Genomic DNA, 15328 nt, shown 5'->3' on the forward strand with positions numbered 1-15328 from the left:
ACAATCCTCTCCACTATCCAATGACTGTCCTCTTTAAGCCTACATAAGTCCCAGTTTAAAGACCACTTCCTCTGGTAAACCTAACAAGCTCTTCATTTTCCAAAAGCCTTAACAATGCCTATCCAAAGTTTTTTTCCTTACAATTCACTTGGCAGTAAATCACGCACCATCTTGTGATCTCTTGTGATCTCCACTGCTGAGTCAAACTAAATGAATTGTTTTTAAATTTAGGTAGGCCCCCTGAGGACACAGGCCGCATTTCATTGCTTTAAAAAACACTTCCCAAGAACTTACCCTGGGCCGCACTAGGGATGCAAAGCTTCAAACAAGCGCCCTTACTCTTGAGGAAGAAGTGAAGTGGGGAAGACAGAAGTAACTACAGGTAAGTGTAAGAAACGCTATACAGAATTAAACACGTCACTAAAGGCAGGCGGTGGAAGGAGAATACCACCCCTGGGACTCAGAGTTGACTCTGTGCTTTATCTTGGGGTCTGAAAGACAAAGGGGGGTGGGAAAGGAGAAGAAAGGGGGAGCAGGAAAGAGTGAAGGGGGAAAGGCACTCCAGCCCTGTTATGGTCCCTCACAGAAAGGAGATAAATAATCCACTGCGGTTGAAAATTCCAATCACTAGTAGCTGACTCTGAAAAGTACTAGATAATGTTATTTGTCTCTAGCAAAAGACTTACCTTTCTAACTTGCTCTGTTTAAATTTGGGGGAGAGACATGGGGCGGGGGAATGTGTGGCAATGGTTGCAATGGAGAGAATGTAAACAGAGGGCCTCCGGCCGAATGACGGGGCACAAAGGCCAGAACAGCGGGCCAGTGACTGCAAGAAAGGCAAAAGGAAGACAAGGGTGGGGTGGGGGGTAAGGACGGCCGGGGACAGGTTACCAGACCCGTGTGTCCACAGCCGCGGGGCTACCGAGGGGAGAGTCACCCTCTCCGAGTCCACCGCGCCCTACTGGGGCCAGCGCTTCCCCCACTAGGGCAACACTGGGGGAACCGAGTTGGGGGGGGGCGTTTCCCATGCTGCAGTAACCGGGACGGAAAACTGTAGTCCACCTGAGCCATGCAGGAAGATCAGAGAGGCGCTGTGCCTCCCAGCCGGCGACACCACACAGCGCTGTAGGCGAACTGAACCCGACGCAGCCGCCATGACTGCCGCCACGACTAGAAATCCACGAGCCCCGCCCTTACGCTGTTCCGCGGGCCCGCGCACGTAGGCCGGCAGGGAGCGCGCCTCGAGGCGCGCATGCGCACTCGGGCTGCGCAGTCCTGCCTCCGGGTCAAGTCTGAGGCAGTTTAGGCTGTACTGAGGCTTTGGTTTTGCCAAGACTGGTATCATACAGGTGACCCCTTCGGTAAGGCACGGATATACTTCTTTGCTGTAGGATTTTCAACTGCAGTTCGAAAACTCTGGATTGCTTTTGATTTGGAGAAATATTGGTGTTAGGATGTTTAAAATTTAACATATAATAACCGTATTTTACCTTCTCCTGTGAGACTTACACAGGATGTTTGTAGCATTTTATATACAGGATAAGACAGCCGTGTAATAATAACTCTTTGTGTAGTTTATAAAAATAGTTTGCTTAGGATAATCTGATTGAAAGAGGTACCATTTCATACCTATTAGGGGGCCATTTTTTTTTTTTTCTTCGGTACGCGGGCCTCTCACCGCTGTGGCCTCTCCGGCTGCGGAGCACAGGCTCCAGACGCGCAGGCTCAGTGGCCATGGCTCACGGGCCCAGCCGCTCCGCGGCATGTGGACCTTCCCGGTCCGGGGCACGAACCCGTGTCCCCTGCATCGGCAGGCAGACTCTCAACCACTGCGCCACGGAAGCCCTAGGGGCCATTTTTTAAAAATTTTAATTTTATTTATTTTTTATACCACAGGGTCTTATTAGTTATCTGTTTTATACATATTAGTGGTTTATGTCAATCCCAATCTCCCAATTCATCCCCCCTGCCCCACTTTCCCCCCTTGGTGTCCATAGTTTGTTCTCTACCTCTGTGTCTCTATTTCTGAAGGTGGCCATTATTGAAAAAACAAAATAAGTGTTTGTGGAGAAGTTGGAAAACTTGTAGATTGCTGAGGGGAATGTAAAATGGTGCAGCAGCTGTGGAAAAGTTTGGCGGTTCCTTAAAAAGTTAAACAGAATTACCATATGATTTAGCAATGCTCCTTCTAGGTATACATACAAAAGAAATGGAAGCACAGCCTCAGATACTTGCACACCAGTGTTGATAGCATTATTCGCAATAGCTAAAAGGTGGAAACAACCAAAGTGTCCATGGATGGGTGGATGGAAAAGAAAATGTGGTATACACATACAATGGAATATTATTCAGCCTTAAAAAGGAATGAAATTCTGATACATGCTACAACACAGATGAACCTTGAAAATAAACTGGACATAAAAGACAAATATTTTATGATCCCACCTGTACGTGGTCTCTAGAATAGACAGATTCTTAAAGACAGAGTCGAGTAGAATAGTGGTTACCAAGGGCTTTAAGCCAGGGCGGGGGGCTGGGGGGGGATGATGGGAAGTTGTTGTTTAATGAGTACAGAGTTTCTGTTTGGGATGATGAAAAATTTCTGGAAATGGTGATGGTTATACAACATTGTGAATGTGCTTAATGCCACTGAAACTATACACTTAAAAATGGTTAAAATGGTAAATTTTTTGTTATGTATATTTTATCACAATTTTTAAAGTACCAAAAGAAAAAAAAAAAAGGAATTGCTTTCTATATCAAAGCCTAATCATAGGCATCTTTTACTACTGAGGGCTTCAGTCCCAGCAGGTGGCTCACTCCTCATGTAAAATTCAGCAAACAACCCAGTGGAACTTTAAGAGCCATTAAACACCAGCCTTCCATTCATTGTAGTCTGCTCCATATTTAAGCAATTGCAACATATCTTTTATTTGTTCAAGGTAATTATGCTACTCCCAGGTGACTAAACTGCTTGTCTTCAGATACCAAGATAAGCTGTATGCTATCAGTGTTATACCAATGCTGTCCCTGGGAATGGCCCTACATGCCATTAGTTAACCAGATCAAAAAGGAACTCTTGTTTTCTTTCACAAGCCTCTAAATCTTCAGCAGAGAGTACTGAGAATGAAGTCATTAATGAGGACAGGCTGGGATGGGCAGAGGTCTGATAGCCAATTCTCAAAAATTGCTTCTAGATTAGGATTGACATATATACGCTACCATGTGTAAAATAGATAGCTAGTGGGAATCTGCTGTAAAGCACAGGAAGCTCAGCTTGGTGCTCTGTGATGACCTAGATGGATGGGATGGGGGGGTGGGCTGGGAGGGAGGTCCAAGAGGGAGGGGATTTATGTATACATATAGCTGATTCACTTCATTGTACAGCAGAAACTAACACACCATTGTAAAGCAGCTATACTCCAAGTTAAAAAAAAAATTACTTATGTCTCTAGATTGGCCTTCCCCACTTGAATTCTCGATAACTTTCAAGAGCCAGGTGAGAAGAGGGCAGGGCTGTACGAGGAGTGACCACTGGAGATATGCCAGGTAAGGCTTTGAGTTCTACTCTTAGAACTCCATTTACTGCCGGAAAAACTTTTTGTGCACTACTCCATGCTTTTGAAATGGCAAAAAAATCAGAAACATAATTATTATGATTATTATTGCTAATAATCGTAAAATAGTAATAGTAAAAAAGAGTAAAACATTGGGACTTAACTAGGTATCATAAGTACATTCCCATAAAACTGAGACAGGCTGGAATCTGGGACCCTTTGCTGCAGTACTTGCACCTGGACAGATGTCTCCTACAAAATACAAAGAAACTATAAGGGACTAAAAATAATTACTTGCATGCCAGTTGGGTCAAATAATGAACAACAAGATACAAAAAGACCAAAAACCCAATTGCCACTTCTGAAGAGCCAGGAGCAAAATCAGGGGACTGCACATGCCCCCTGCACACAGCACCACCAAAGGGGTAGGCAGACCATCTAAGGCACCCCTCCGGCCTGACCCTTGGACACATCCCTTCCCTCACCCCATATAAGGAACTAGCTCCCCCCCCCACCCCCGCCGCCTCCAGGGAGGAAGCAAGGGGACCTGTTGCTTGTTCTTGCTGCCCGCGGCTGCCGCAGGGGCCCCAGTAAAGCCTTGCCTGAATTTCTTGTCTGGTTTCTTATCAATTTCTATTGATTAAGGAGGCCAAGAACCCTGGTCGGAACCCTGGTCGGTAAGAAAACTGTGCACTGTTACTATCTGCTTTTGCCAGTGAGGCTCAGAGGGGTAAAGAACTTGGCTCAAGCTCATACTGCCAGTCATTTGTAGAGCCTTGATTTGTATATTGGTTCTATCTGACGCCAAAGTCCAGTCACACACATTTACACAGTAGCTCACAAAAATTAGGGTATGTACCAACTCTTCTATTTTAGGAAAAAAAATGCTTCTGGGATTTAGATTGTAGCCCTTTAGAGTCTCTATCGATTAGGAGTTCTGTGTTTCTTCAGATTATCCCCAAGTCTCCTGGTTTTCATTCCTGGTTTGCTCCTCCACCTTGAATGAGCACCAGTTTGCCTTGAATGAGCATCACTTTGAGCAAGCAGATAAGCAGTACCTGAATGCTGGGATTCTGAGTTTCACCTAGAACTTGAGCCTTCCCACATTTAGGATCATTATTGGAATAAGCCAGATTCTTATAAACCTAATCAAAATACTCTTTTATTTCCAGTGATTTCAATGCTTAGCTATTGTTGCTATTCCTTTCATCTTTATTCATACAACAAACAGAAGGTTTTAGATTACTGTATTTAGAAATGCCATCTGGTAGGAAACTGTTGAACAAAAATGTTTTGTTCCTTTCATGTAACTTGTTTTGTAACTTTCATGATCCTTTCATGCATTACTTTGCAATGTAATTAAGTCCCAGGATGGTTGTTTGCTTCTTTTCTGGTGGATCTTTTGCTCTTTTGAACTTGGGGGAAGAGTTATCCCTGGAAGATTTTTCTTCATACATTCTTTTACTCTTTGTGTATCTCTTAATTTTTTTGTTTTTCACTCATTTCCTTTCAGCCAATCTATATGCCCATTATTGATGCACTCCCTTTTTGGTAACTTCAGTGTTTAACCTCAGAAAAACAAGTAAATAAAATAAAAGCGAAAAACAAACAAACAAAAACAAAAACCCTCCCTTTTTGCAGTGTTTCAATATCTGTTGGGATCTAAAGATAAATGGTAAGGTGAGAGTTTAGTTTGCTGTGACTCTATGTGTTTAGAAATCCTTTAGGACACACTTACTGGCTTCAGAAAGATGATTGTAACGTAAGCCATTTAGAGTAGTATATTTGGTACTTTCAAATGATCACAGTTAATTGGAATCACTTTAGTCATCAGACAATACACAGTTTATGCATTTGTTGTTTTCCTCATTCTTGAGCATCAAATCTTACCCTCTTTGCGTTGGTTGGTTTTTATCTGTTGCATCATTCAGAGAGAGAAACACATACATTAACAGTATGTACAAATTGGACAAAATATCTCAGTGTTAGGTAATACTTAAAATTTTATAAACTAACAAAGTAAGTTCCTTTATACTTTTCCCTTATCCATTTATGAAAGAAAAACTAGAAAATACTTAAAAGTCCTGAATTCTTATTAAACAATAAGAATGAACTTTTTAGAAATGAATGGCTATATGAGATTATAAACTTTAGTATAGCCATTTCCTCAGTTCTAGGGACCTTAAGTTTTTTCAGTTCAGTCCTTCTAAATGCAGGTGTGGGGAATCCTCCTTTTTTCACCCACTACTCCTGCTAGATATGCATGGCAGACATGGGGCCATTTCACAGCAGATGGGTCACCTGGGGTATTGTGAGCTAGGCTGAGGCAGCATGGGGGGATGACACATGAGTTACTCAGATACAGACTAAATACAGTCTTGGAGCATGGGCACTTGTCACTCCTGATGGACTGTTCACAGTCAGAGTGATTCACACCAAAGCAGTGTACAGAACTTGGTTGAGGACGATGGAAGTTTCTGCCTCAGACGTAGGCTGGGTGGTCAGTGTATGTGACTGGAAACTGCAACAATGTTGTTTGCGTTGCGACATGACTCTTCTTTAGGAAAGGGATAACCTCCCTTTTGAGCACTTCCCATGACTGGTTCTCATATTCCTAAGCTCTTGATACTTTCTGGAAATGCTTCCTAGTCACCTTCCTCTACGTCCTCACATCCCTCATGGGAATCCCTCCATTGATCTTCGGAATGTCTGTGTACCCTAGCATCCATTCTTTGCCTTCTCTAACAGATCCTGATGGCTCTTCAAATTCAGAGCAAGAGGTATTAGCAACGCCTAACCAGATCTTGTTCCCTTGAGGGCAGGAAAGTCTCAATCTTCAAACCATCCCATAGGCTGAGGGAAAGATGATGCATTCCATACACGTTTTTAAAAAAAAGCAAAGCAAAGCAGAAAGAGTAATTTCCCTATTAATACAGTCTGAACATCTATGTCCTGCTACGTTCATTTAAGAGCAGATGAAATATATATGTAATCATAATAGCATAATGGCACAGTAGCATGCAGTGAGCAGAATATTGAAGTGATGTTCCAGCTTCAGGAGTAACAAGCTATGTAACATTAAACAGACCATTAGTCTCTTTGAACCGGTTTATCCAACTGAGAAATCAGGGAGTAGGGCTTGATAAGCTCTCAAGTTCTATGATTCTAAGATCATGAAGGCGTTTAAATTTGTGACACATGCCACTTTTATAAGTATACCTCTGATATTTAATTATGCTTGGCTCAAAACTCTTAATTGTACTGCACAAACTTTTATTTAGTAGTATCAGAAATATCAGCAAATATAATTCTCCTCCTTTCTTGTGTGGCTGATTTCAGTACCTTTACTCTCTCTTTCTACTCTCTTCCTGATGATTTCTAAAGCCAGGAAAAAAGAATTTAAAAAGATCTTTTAAGAAGACAATCAGATCATATGAACCAATCTTTGCAATTTAGAAAGTAAGTGCAATTTATTCTGAAGTGGACTATTTTCTGCCTATCTGTCTATATTATTGACCAATGGAAAATATTTTATGTAAAGGTATGACAATGGATTTTCTATTGTCATCTCTATTTTATTAAGAAAATACAGAAACTGTAAAATCTCCTTAATTCATATTCTAAAGGCAAATACCATTCCTTTGTCTAATTATACTTTCAGAGAATTTTTTATAAAATGCTGGCAAAATGTAAGTCTTTAGGAGAAAATTTTCTTTGTATAGGTTAAAAATGGATGCAAGTGAGTATATTCAAAATAACTGAAAGCAGGGTCTTGAAGAGATATTTGCACTCCTATGTTTATAGTGGTACTATTCAAAATAGTCAAGAGATGGAAGCAGCCCAAATGTCCATCAAGAGATGAGTGGATAGAGTAAGGTATATGATACAATGGAATATTATTCAGCCTTAAAAAGGAAGGAAATTCTGTCACATGCTACAGCATGAGGGAAACTTGAGGACATTATGGTGAGTGAAATAAGCCTTTCACAAGAGGACACATACTGTATGATTCCACATATACGAGGTGTCTAGAGTAGTCAGATTCATAGAAACAGAAAGTAGGATGGTGGTTACTAGGGGCTGAGGCAAGAGGGAAAAGAAGAGTTGCTGTTTAATGAGTATAGGATTTCAGATAGAGCTTCAGATTTAAAAAAGAAATGTTTTTATTAAACAGTGTTGAAAATCTACAAACCCACACACAGTTCCCACCTGGTTTGGACAAAATTGTCAGTGTTGTATGGTGGAAGGTGCAGTGGCTTTGAGGTATGAAACCTAAGTTTAAATACTTTTCCTGCTATCCCTGTGATCTACTCAACTGTAGTTTCCTTAAGTGCAAGACCTATTTTACTTGCAGGACCTATTTTACTTATTTTTATATCTTCCTGAGATGCCTAGAATGGAATCGTAAATATTACTTGTTGGAATTGAATTATGCTTTTAATTGAGTTATATTTTGAAGGAAAAGCCTGAAGGAAGAATTAAACTCTACACCCCTTCAGACATCTACCTGTCATTGGTCATGTTGGCAGTAGCCAGGAAGAGCCAGAGAGGTGGACAGGCCAAAACTTGGAGGAAACCAGACAAGGGCAGAGCCAGGATCACAATATTAGGACTGGTTCTGGCTTCACTTGGGAAGCAGAATTTTTTGAAAATCAGAGAGCACATTGTCAAGAGATCGTGTAGTGGGAATAAAACAAAACTAGGACGTAACCCTGAATGAGAAGAAATAGGTCATAAGGGCAAGGAATGAGCCATAATCCAGGAAGGCTGGTTGCTTAAAATGTGGCGTATGTGATTGGAGCACACGGGTCAGCCAGCCCACAAAGATAAGATTTCGTCCTGTGATAAGTCTGTTAAATTGTTGGTGGTGTTGGGTAGGGGCTGGTCATGGTCTCCCTAAGATTCAGCTTAAAGTTATGGGCCATTTCAAGTGAAAGGGAGACACACACACACACACACACGCACACCCCAGTGCACTTTGGGGGTTTTCTGAATCCACCAAAGGACTGCCTAGAAATATATGGACCTCAGGTGTGACTACCTTGCTCCATGCTTTTATAGTTTTGAAAGCAACAACATATAAGATTAATGGTGACAAGATCATTCCGATTCCCAGCAAAAAAAAAGCTTATGAGAAGCCCTGTGCTTTATATCTTCAGCTAAACCAAAGCAGCACTCTCCACCTGGTGCTAGCTACCGTATCATCCAGCTTAATTGGTAGGAGAAAAATACTAACTTCTATAGAGATCGTCTCCAGAACTTTTCTGTTATATATGCCCTATCACTAAAAAGTTTTAGCACACCTCTTGTATATGTATATTTATTTACTTATAAGTTATATGAATACATTATTTAGTAATATATTCTGTGTACACAAAACATAAATAAAAGTAGAAATTTAAAAGCTTGGGATAAAAATAAGATGTAAACAAGTTTTAATATCTTCTTTCCACATTCCAAAGGACTGTCTTGTACACTCTTGAGGTCAAGTTACTCTGCTTAGGAAACACTTTTCTTGAAGATGATACTTGCAGATCTGAGCATGGCAAGAACAAGGAAATGAGGTCATTTTTATGGGAATGCCTCACTTTAAGAAAGAAAGCATCGTATACTTCTCAAAGTCTATATGTACAAGACAAATTACATATGGCATAATTTATATTTCATTGAGTATATTTCGTTGACCTTTCTGAAGGCAGATTGGATTTTTTCCATCTTTGCAGTCCCAGTGCCTAGACAATAAAAGGATTCTTCACAGTCCTTTTTTTAGGTGCTTTTACGTCTGGTATAAAGGTTGATTTTACAAAGCAATTTTCAAAACACTCTTCAGGAACATACCTCTTTATTTTTCCCGTTTATTTCTGGAGACAGCCAATCTGTTCTACTCTTTTCATGATGTTGAACAGCAAGAGTTCTCCCAATGTGCTGTGCCACCCTGGGCCCCTTTGCCTTTGCCCATTCTGATCTCTCAGCCAGGCATAGCTCTCCCCTCCTTTACTAACCTATTCATTCTTCAAATCTCAAATCTATCTTCTCTTCCTTTGTCTAGTCTTTATTGAGCTCAAATGCCCCTCTTACCTGTTCCTCCAGCACGCATGGCCATTACAAACACTGCATATGCACATTTAACCATTTACTTTTCTGTCTTTCCCACTTCCCACTCCCCTACTCTGGCCCTAAAAAACAATGCCAACAAAAGTAAAGAGCTTCCATTTAATGTTGCCACCATGCTACAAAATTTACAATGATTCTCTCACTTGAAGGCAGGCTGCAGATGTGTATTTGTGTGTGTGTGTATGTGTGTGTGTGCACATGTGTGGAGAACGCATTGTCATTTACTTTTTTCTCCCATACTCCCCACTAGTTTATATTTACGTGGTTGTTATAGAATGTGTAATAGCCAAAGGATGTTCAAAAAATATCATTCACTACATTTGTGTCAATAGTAAAAGTACAAGAGAGAAATAAGCAATCTATTCAATAATTTACATTTTTAAAACACTCGCTAAACATTAGCTTTTGGAAATTCCACTGGCAAAAATCTCAACTTCTTGCTTCAATTTGTACCAATGATAGTCTTTGAAAAACTGTTTATCTGAGTAGTTTATTTCTTTCTTCTAAAAATTTGTATGTTCTTCTTACCAGCATTGAAGTCTAAATGGAAAAACATTAATATTTTGTTTATGAAGACAAGTGGGTTGACTCTAATAAAAATACTGATTCATGTCTTGCATCTCAGTGAGAAATGCCACCCACGAAGTCTGCTGGCACTTGCTTCCAATGGTATAATTTAACGAAAGCCAGAAAAAGTACATACCTTCGCTTGCAAAAGTGTGAATTATTTATTTTTCTTAACAAAAAAATAGAAAGTGCACCAGTGTTCAATGTTAGCTGAAAACAATTTAAAAGCAGATTTTTACCTAGACTATGTAATAAGACATCAAAAGGGCTTGTCATATCTTAACATAGACTGTAAGAATGTACATGCCTTTCTATAGAGCATAAGCACAAAATTTAGTCTTAAAAAAGTGTAAAACATTAAAAGATAAATAATAACCAGCTTTCATTGTTAGTTTATTTTTTGTTTTAAAAAAAGAAAGATTCACATATGCTATATAGATTTAAATCTTCCTCTTTCCCATAAAAAGTATCCCATTTATGTAGGTTTTTTACATTGTGCAGGTGGAGTTGATAGACAAAAAAGTGTGCTTAATGGTTATTAAAATCATCACATATACTAACAATTCCCATCACTTGCCTCTCTTGTCAGAGAATAGTTCTGTTCAGTCACGTGGTTAACATCTGGAAACCACTTGGGGTAATAGCTACCACCAATTTGTTGCTTATTCAGGGAGAACATACTAGAATGGGAGTAGAGAAGGTAAATTCCATGTTTTCTTCAGTACACACACACACAGACTCAAGTCTTATCATTGTCTTTAAGCCATTCATTAGACCAATGAAAAGACTGAACTATCAATAAATATGTTCCTTGTCTTAAAACAAACTTCCAGAAAACATAAAAATGCACTGCAAATGAAATCTCTTGATTATTTCATTTTGACCCATGGCTCTGGTCATAAACACAAGGTACATGCAGTTTTTCCTACAAGTTGTGCATTGTGTAAAGAAAGCACCAAGTTTCCCTCATCGCATCATTCAGGGGCTTGTTCACTTCCGAGTAAGGAAAAGGAGAAGATAAATAGAACGTGCGGTATTAAAAGTTCAGTCAGACTCTTCGTACTCAACAGCAACCATTTCTTAACTGTGTTCCACACATCTCTAAGGCATTCTCAATAGGGGCAATCCAAGGAGCTTCTTTAGGGATTTCATTTAAAAGATCATATGAGTTTAAAAAAAAAAAGGAAAATAAAAGGCACACAAATACTGTAAAGAAACAAGAAACAACTATTTCTTTTTTTTCCTTTTCTGTAGTGGTCCATATCACAGGTTAGAAAAAAGGTTGTTCTTTATATTCAAAGGTTATGCTAATCTTGCCAATTATTTTGGGATCTGAAGCTTAATATGAAGTCCTTTGAAGAGTGAACTTTAATTTGTGGCTATGGCTGTTGTTCTCCGAGATTGTCACTGTTTATAATTATTTCCTTTCTTGACCTGTGGTTGACTAAATCCTTTCCTCAAAAGATGTCACCACATGCCACATGGCTATAGTCCAAGATGTTCTGCTGAAGTGTCTTGCCCACCTCCCACATTGTTTGAAAAAAGTGCTTTATTGCATCCCTAAGAGTGTTTTTGTCATGCCTCGCTGTTTAGCTGTTGATTCACTTAAGCTCACTTAAGCCTTTTGCTTATTTTGTGCCTAGTCCAGTGAAGTTGTATTGTGATGGTCATCATTTGAATTCAAGTGGAGGAACAAAATCTCATAGTAAGTGATATAAAATCAGTGATTTCTCACATATCCATATGTCTCATGTTCATTTAAAGTTTTCTGGTGTTCACCACTTCCCCAATGTGAACATTCTGAGTCTTAGAATAACATATATATATATAGATATTCACACCTATCTATCTATTTAAAATAATCCTCTCTTCCGGAGTGAAATTACTTAGCCAAGTTAGACAAAATGTCAATAGCACCGGTAGATTGCCAGCTATATCTGGTGCACTAAAGCAAAGATAACTGACAAGTCTATATTCTTAAAGAACTCATGGTTCCTCTCTATCGCTCAGAGTATAGCAGCAGGGTGATGAGAAAAAAAATACATTTTAAAGCCATCTGTTTAATAGTTAGAACCTACTACAATGAACCAAAATCCTTCTTGTTTTTACCATTTCAGTGTATATAATGGTAAACTGAGTAGTAACTCAGTAGTAGTAACACTGAGATTGATAATAGTGATGGGGGAATAGATTTGCTCCTGGAAACCATCTGCCATTTGCAGAATTTGCATTTGTTTGTGAGGAAAATACTCCAGTGATGCATTTTATTAAATTATGGAACATAAAAATGATAATATGTCTCTGCTCATGTAACTGTAGTCTTCGGTTGTGTCCTATAAAATATATTCAGATACTTTGGGGAATTTGGGAAAAGTCACTTTTCAGTGGCTTCTTCATGTAATTCCACATTTTAAAAACTGTAATCAGAGTTCCCTCATTTCTCCTATCACTTATTGATCGGCACATGATTTAGACTGCCTAAATAGTATTTCTCCCAAATATTAGGCATGCTTTTTAGTTTTCTCAATTAGTATTTATGTTTTTGTCTTTATTTACTACTGAAGTAAGTATTATCTGTTGCTGTGAGTATTAGATTATGTATTGTTTGACTCCATTGAGGACATTTATTCAACCAAATGACAGAATATTCAAAATGCACCATGCTAAATACTGTTGGTGAATGAAAGATACATCAGACTTTGGTCCTACCCTTAGGAGTTTACATTTTGTAGTGAGACAAGAGGTATACATATCTATAACAAGATACATACTAGTAACTTCTATAAGAAGGTTACAGATACAATTTTAATAAGTTCAGAGGAAAGAGTATGTTTCTAGCTATGGAAAATCAGGGAAGGCATGTATAGAATAGACAATCGCAGTTCTTTAAATATAATCAGAAATTCCCAGCCACTGGACCCTAACAACACCTAGAAGCCTTAGGAGAGGGTCGTGAGCTGCTCTGTCTCCTCTCTTCACTGAAGTTCAATGCTTCTCTGTGGGGAAGGAATGTACCCTAACAGTGTATGCTCTTGGCTCTCTTTCCTTGCTTACGTTGTTGTGGCTCCATCAGGTTGATTCCTAGCCCCTGAATGAAGGGATTTCTCCTCATGATCAGTTTGGGCCATCTTGCTATAATTGTGAAATTCTCATGACTTAGTAGGCCTGTGTGACTTGGACATGGTAAACCTGTACTAGATCTTTGCAGATTGAGTGCTGAATGAATGGCGAGGAAGTAAGAATGAGTGAATGGCCATCAGATAGGAAACATAGCAGCCCAAGAAAATCAGCTGGATCCTGATTTCAGTATTGAATGTAAATTACATGGGAGCACTTAGCCTCACTCTGAATTCTGTGTAGTTGTTCGATAAATATTTGTTGAGCATGGTATTCCTCAAAATCCTCAAAGTGTGCATTCATATTACAGTATTTATATTGTTAGGGAAAAGCTCAGTCTCCTTGTAAAAGGGATAATCCTGTTTCGCTACTGGATAAATAGATCATTAGGCAGTGTTTCCAACAGCTTTTCTGGAAATGACTGCTTTGAGGTTCAAAAAGGAACAAAAAGTGATTAGATTTTATAAATGTTATGCCACTTCTTATTACATATAGTATTCAATAAAAAGAAAATCCCACAAGACCCGTTTGTCCCACAAGTCTAATACCATAAAGTTTCATTCTTACAGCATCTACATTTTGGCATTTGTTTGTCAAAAATGGGGTTGAGGTAAAAGTATTATTTTTGCCAGTTTATGTGATGGCATAAAGCAGCATTTTTCATTTTTCAACACTTATTAGCTCAGCTCCCCAGCTGTGTAGCACCACGCCCTGGTATGAAATTGAGAGGGAGAACTCTGACAAGTTTATATTGGCCTAAATTTTGGATGGGGGAAGGGTTGTGTTTTTTTTTTAAAGGATACTATAATTGTGTGATTTTTGTATCACAGAACTTCTATAACATGGAATAATAGCTTATGAAAATGATTATATCATGTTTGGCTCTCCTAAACAAATATTAACAGCTATGTAATTAGAGAAAAAGTGAAGCAGGAAGTTAATTAATTAGTTAATGAACTGATTGACCCATTTAATCTAGGTGTTTTTATATGCTGCAAAATACATATAGCCCAGTGCCTTGCATGACAAATATGCCAAAAAATGTGAGCCAGTAGTGAAAAATATGTTCAAACTCTACTTAAATAGTTGGATTTTGCTGTCATTATTTGTATAATCACTTCAAATCTTTATTTCCCTTATTTTCTGGAGAAAAATTTCAAAAGAAAAACTTGAAATTGATTTCACAGAAGGTTTGGTCTGGCCAGCAGGAAACGGGTTAAAACAATTACTGTAGCATGATGTAGCACATTAAAATGAAATGATTGACGACAAGCTAAAAATTTTAAGATAAACAAACTTAATCCTTGGCTTTTTCTTTCCTGCTCTCACACATACCCTAACACGTGACGAGCAAGGGGGAGATTCTTAAAGCATTTTTAAGATCCGTCTTGAGTGAGACAGTACAAGTAAACTCAGATAAAGCTTTTTATATTTATGTTGTGTGAAAGGCTTAAAAATCAACATAAAATAAGGCTTTCAGTCTTCTGTGAAGTAATGCTTTACATTGGGAGGTAGAGTAGAAGAACCTTTACAAATCCTACACAAGGCTTGAAAAATATGCTTAAATTCTCCCAGCCACAGCTGTTGGTGGTGGGGACAGGGAGATTCATGCATCAAGACTTGGTTAGTGCCCAGGCTGGCACTGACAGCAAATAAGCACCTTCATGTGTAGTCAGAGTAAACCGGAAGCAGCTTTAATTGGCGTTATAGCTTTGTTCGCACGTGTAAAATGCAAAATAACAATAGGAAGTCTTCTAAAATAATTTAAAAAATCCAGAGCCGTCTTCAATTAGGTGAGTCCTTTTGATCCTAATCATAATCTTATTCTAGATGGAAAGCCAGGACACTGGGCATTTCAATTTCAGCCAGTATTTATAAAAGAGACATTAATTTTTATGCCAAGTGGAAAGACTGTTCTATAGAAATAAATGAGACATCTTTAAGAAAGGTCACTGAAGCCCACATTCCATCAC

The 15328-nt window shown here is 38.9% G+C and overlaps 1 protein-coding gene and 1 long non-coding RNA gene across 5 annotated transcripts in view; one reads left to right on the top strand and one right to left on the bottom strand.

Moving 5' to 3' along the window:
• LYPLAL1 (lysophospholipase like 1) overlaps nt 1–1219 on the bottom strand; it is a 36579-nt gene extending 35360 nt beyond the window's left edge. For 2 of the 3 annotated variants that reach the window (XM_067729727.1, XM_067729725.1), the window contains exon 1: nt 1063–1219. In XM_067729727.1, coding sequence (XP_067585828.1) covers nt 1063–1156 — 94 coding nt within the window. In that variant the 5' untranslated portion in view covers nt 1157–1219. Of the gene's footprint in view, nt 1–294; nt 586–1062 lie in introns of those variants that run through there. The other variant, XM_067729728.1, reaches the window with a different exon arrangement.
• LOC137220110 (uncharacterized) overlaps nt 77–15328 on the top strand; it is a 350093-nt gene continuing 334841 nt past the window's right edge. The window contains exons 1-3 of one of the 2 annotated variants that reach the window (XR_010941473.1): nt 77–382; nt 3456–3549; nt 11882–11943. This is a non-coding gene — a long non-coding RNA (uncharacterized lncRNA). The remainder of the gene's footprint in view (nt 383–3455; nt 3550–11881; nt 11944–15328) is intronic. The other variant, XR_010941474.1, reaches the window with a different exon arrangement.

Source organism: Pseudorca crassidens, chromosome 2, assembly GCF_039906515.1.
Source record: "Pseudorca crassidens isolate mPseCra1 chromosome 2, mPseCra1.hap1, whole genome shotgun sequence".
Classification (NCBI taxonomy): Eukaryota; Metazoa; Chordata; class Mammalia; order Artiodactyla; family Delphinidae; genus Pseudorca; species Pseudorca crassidens.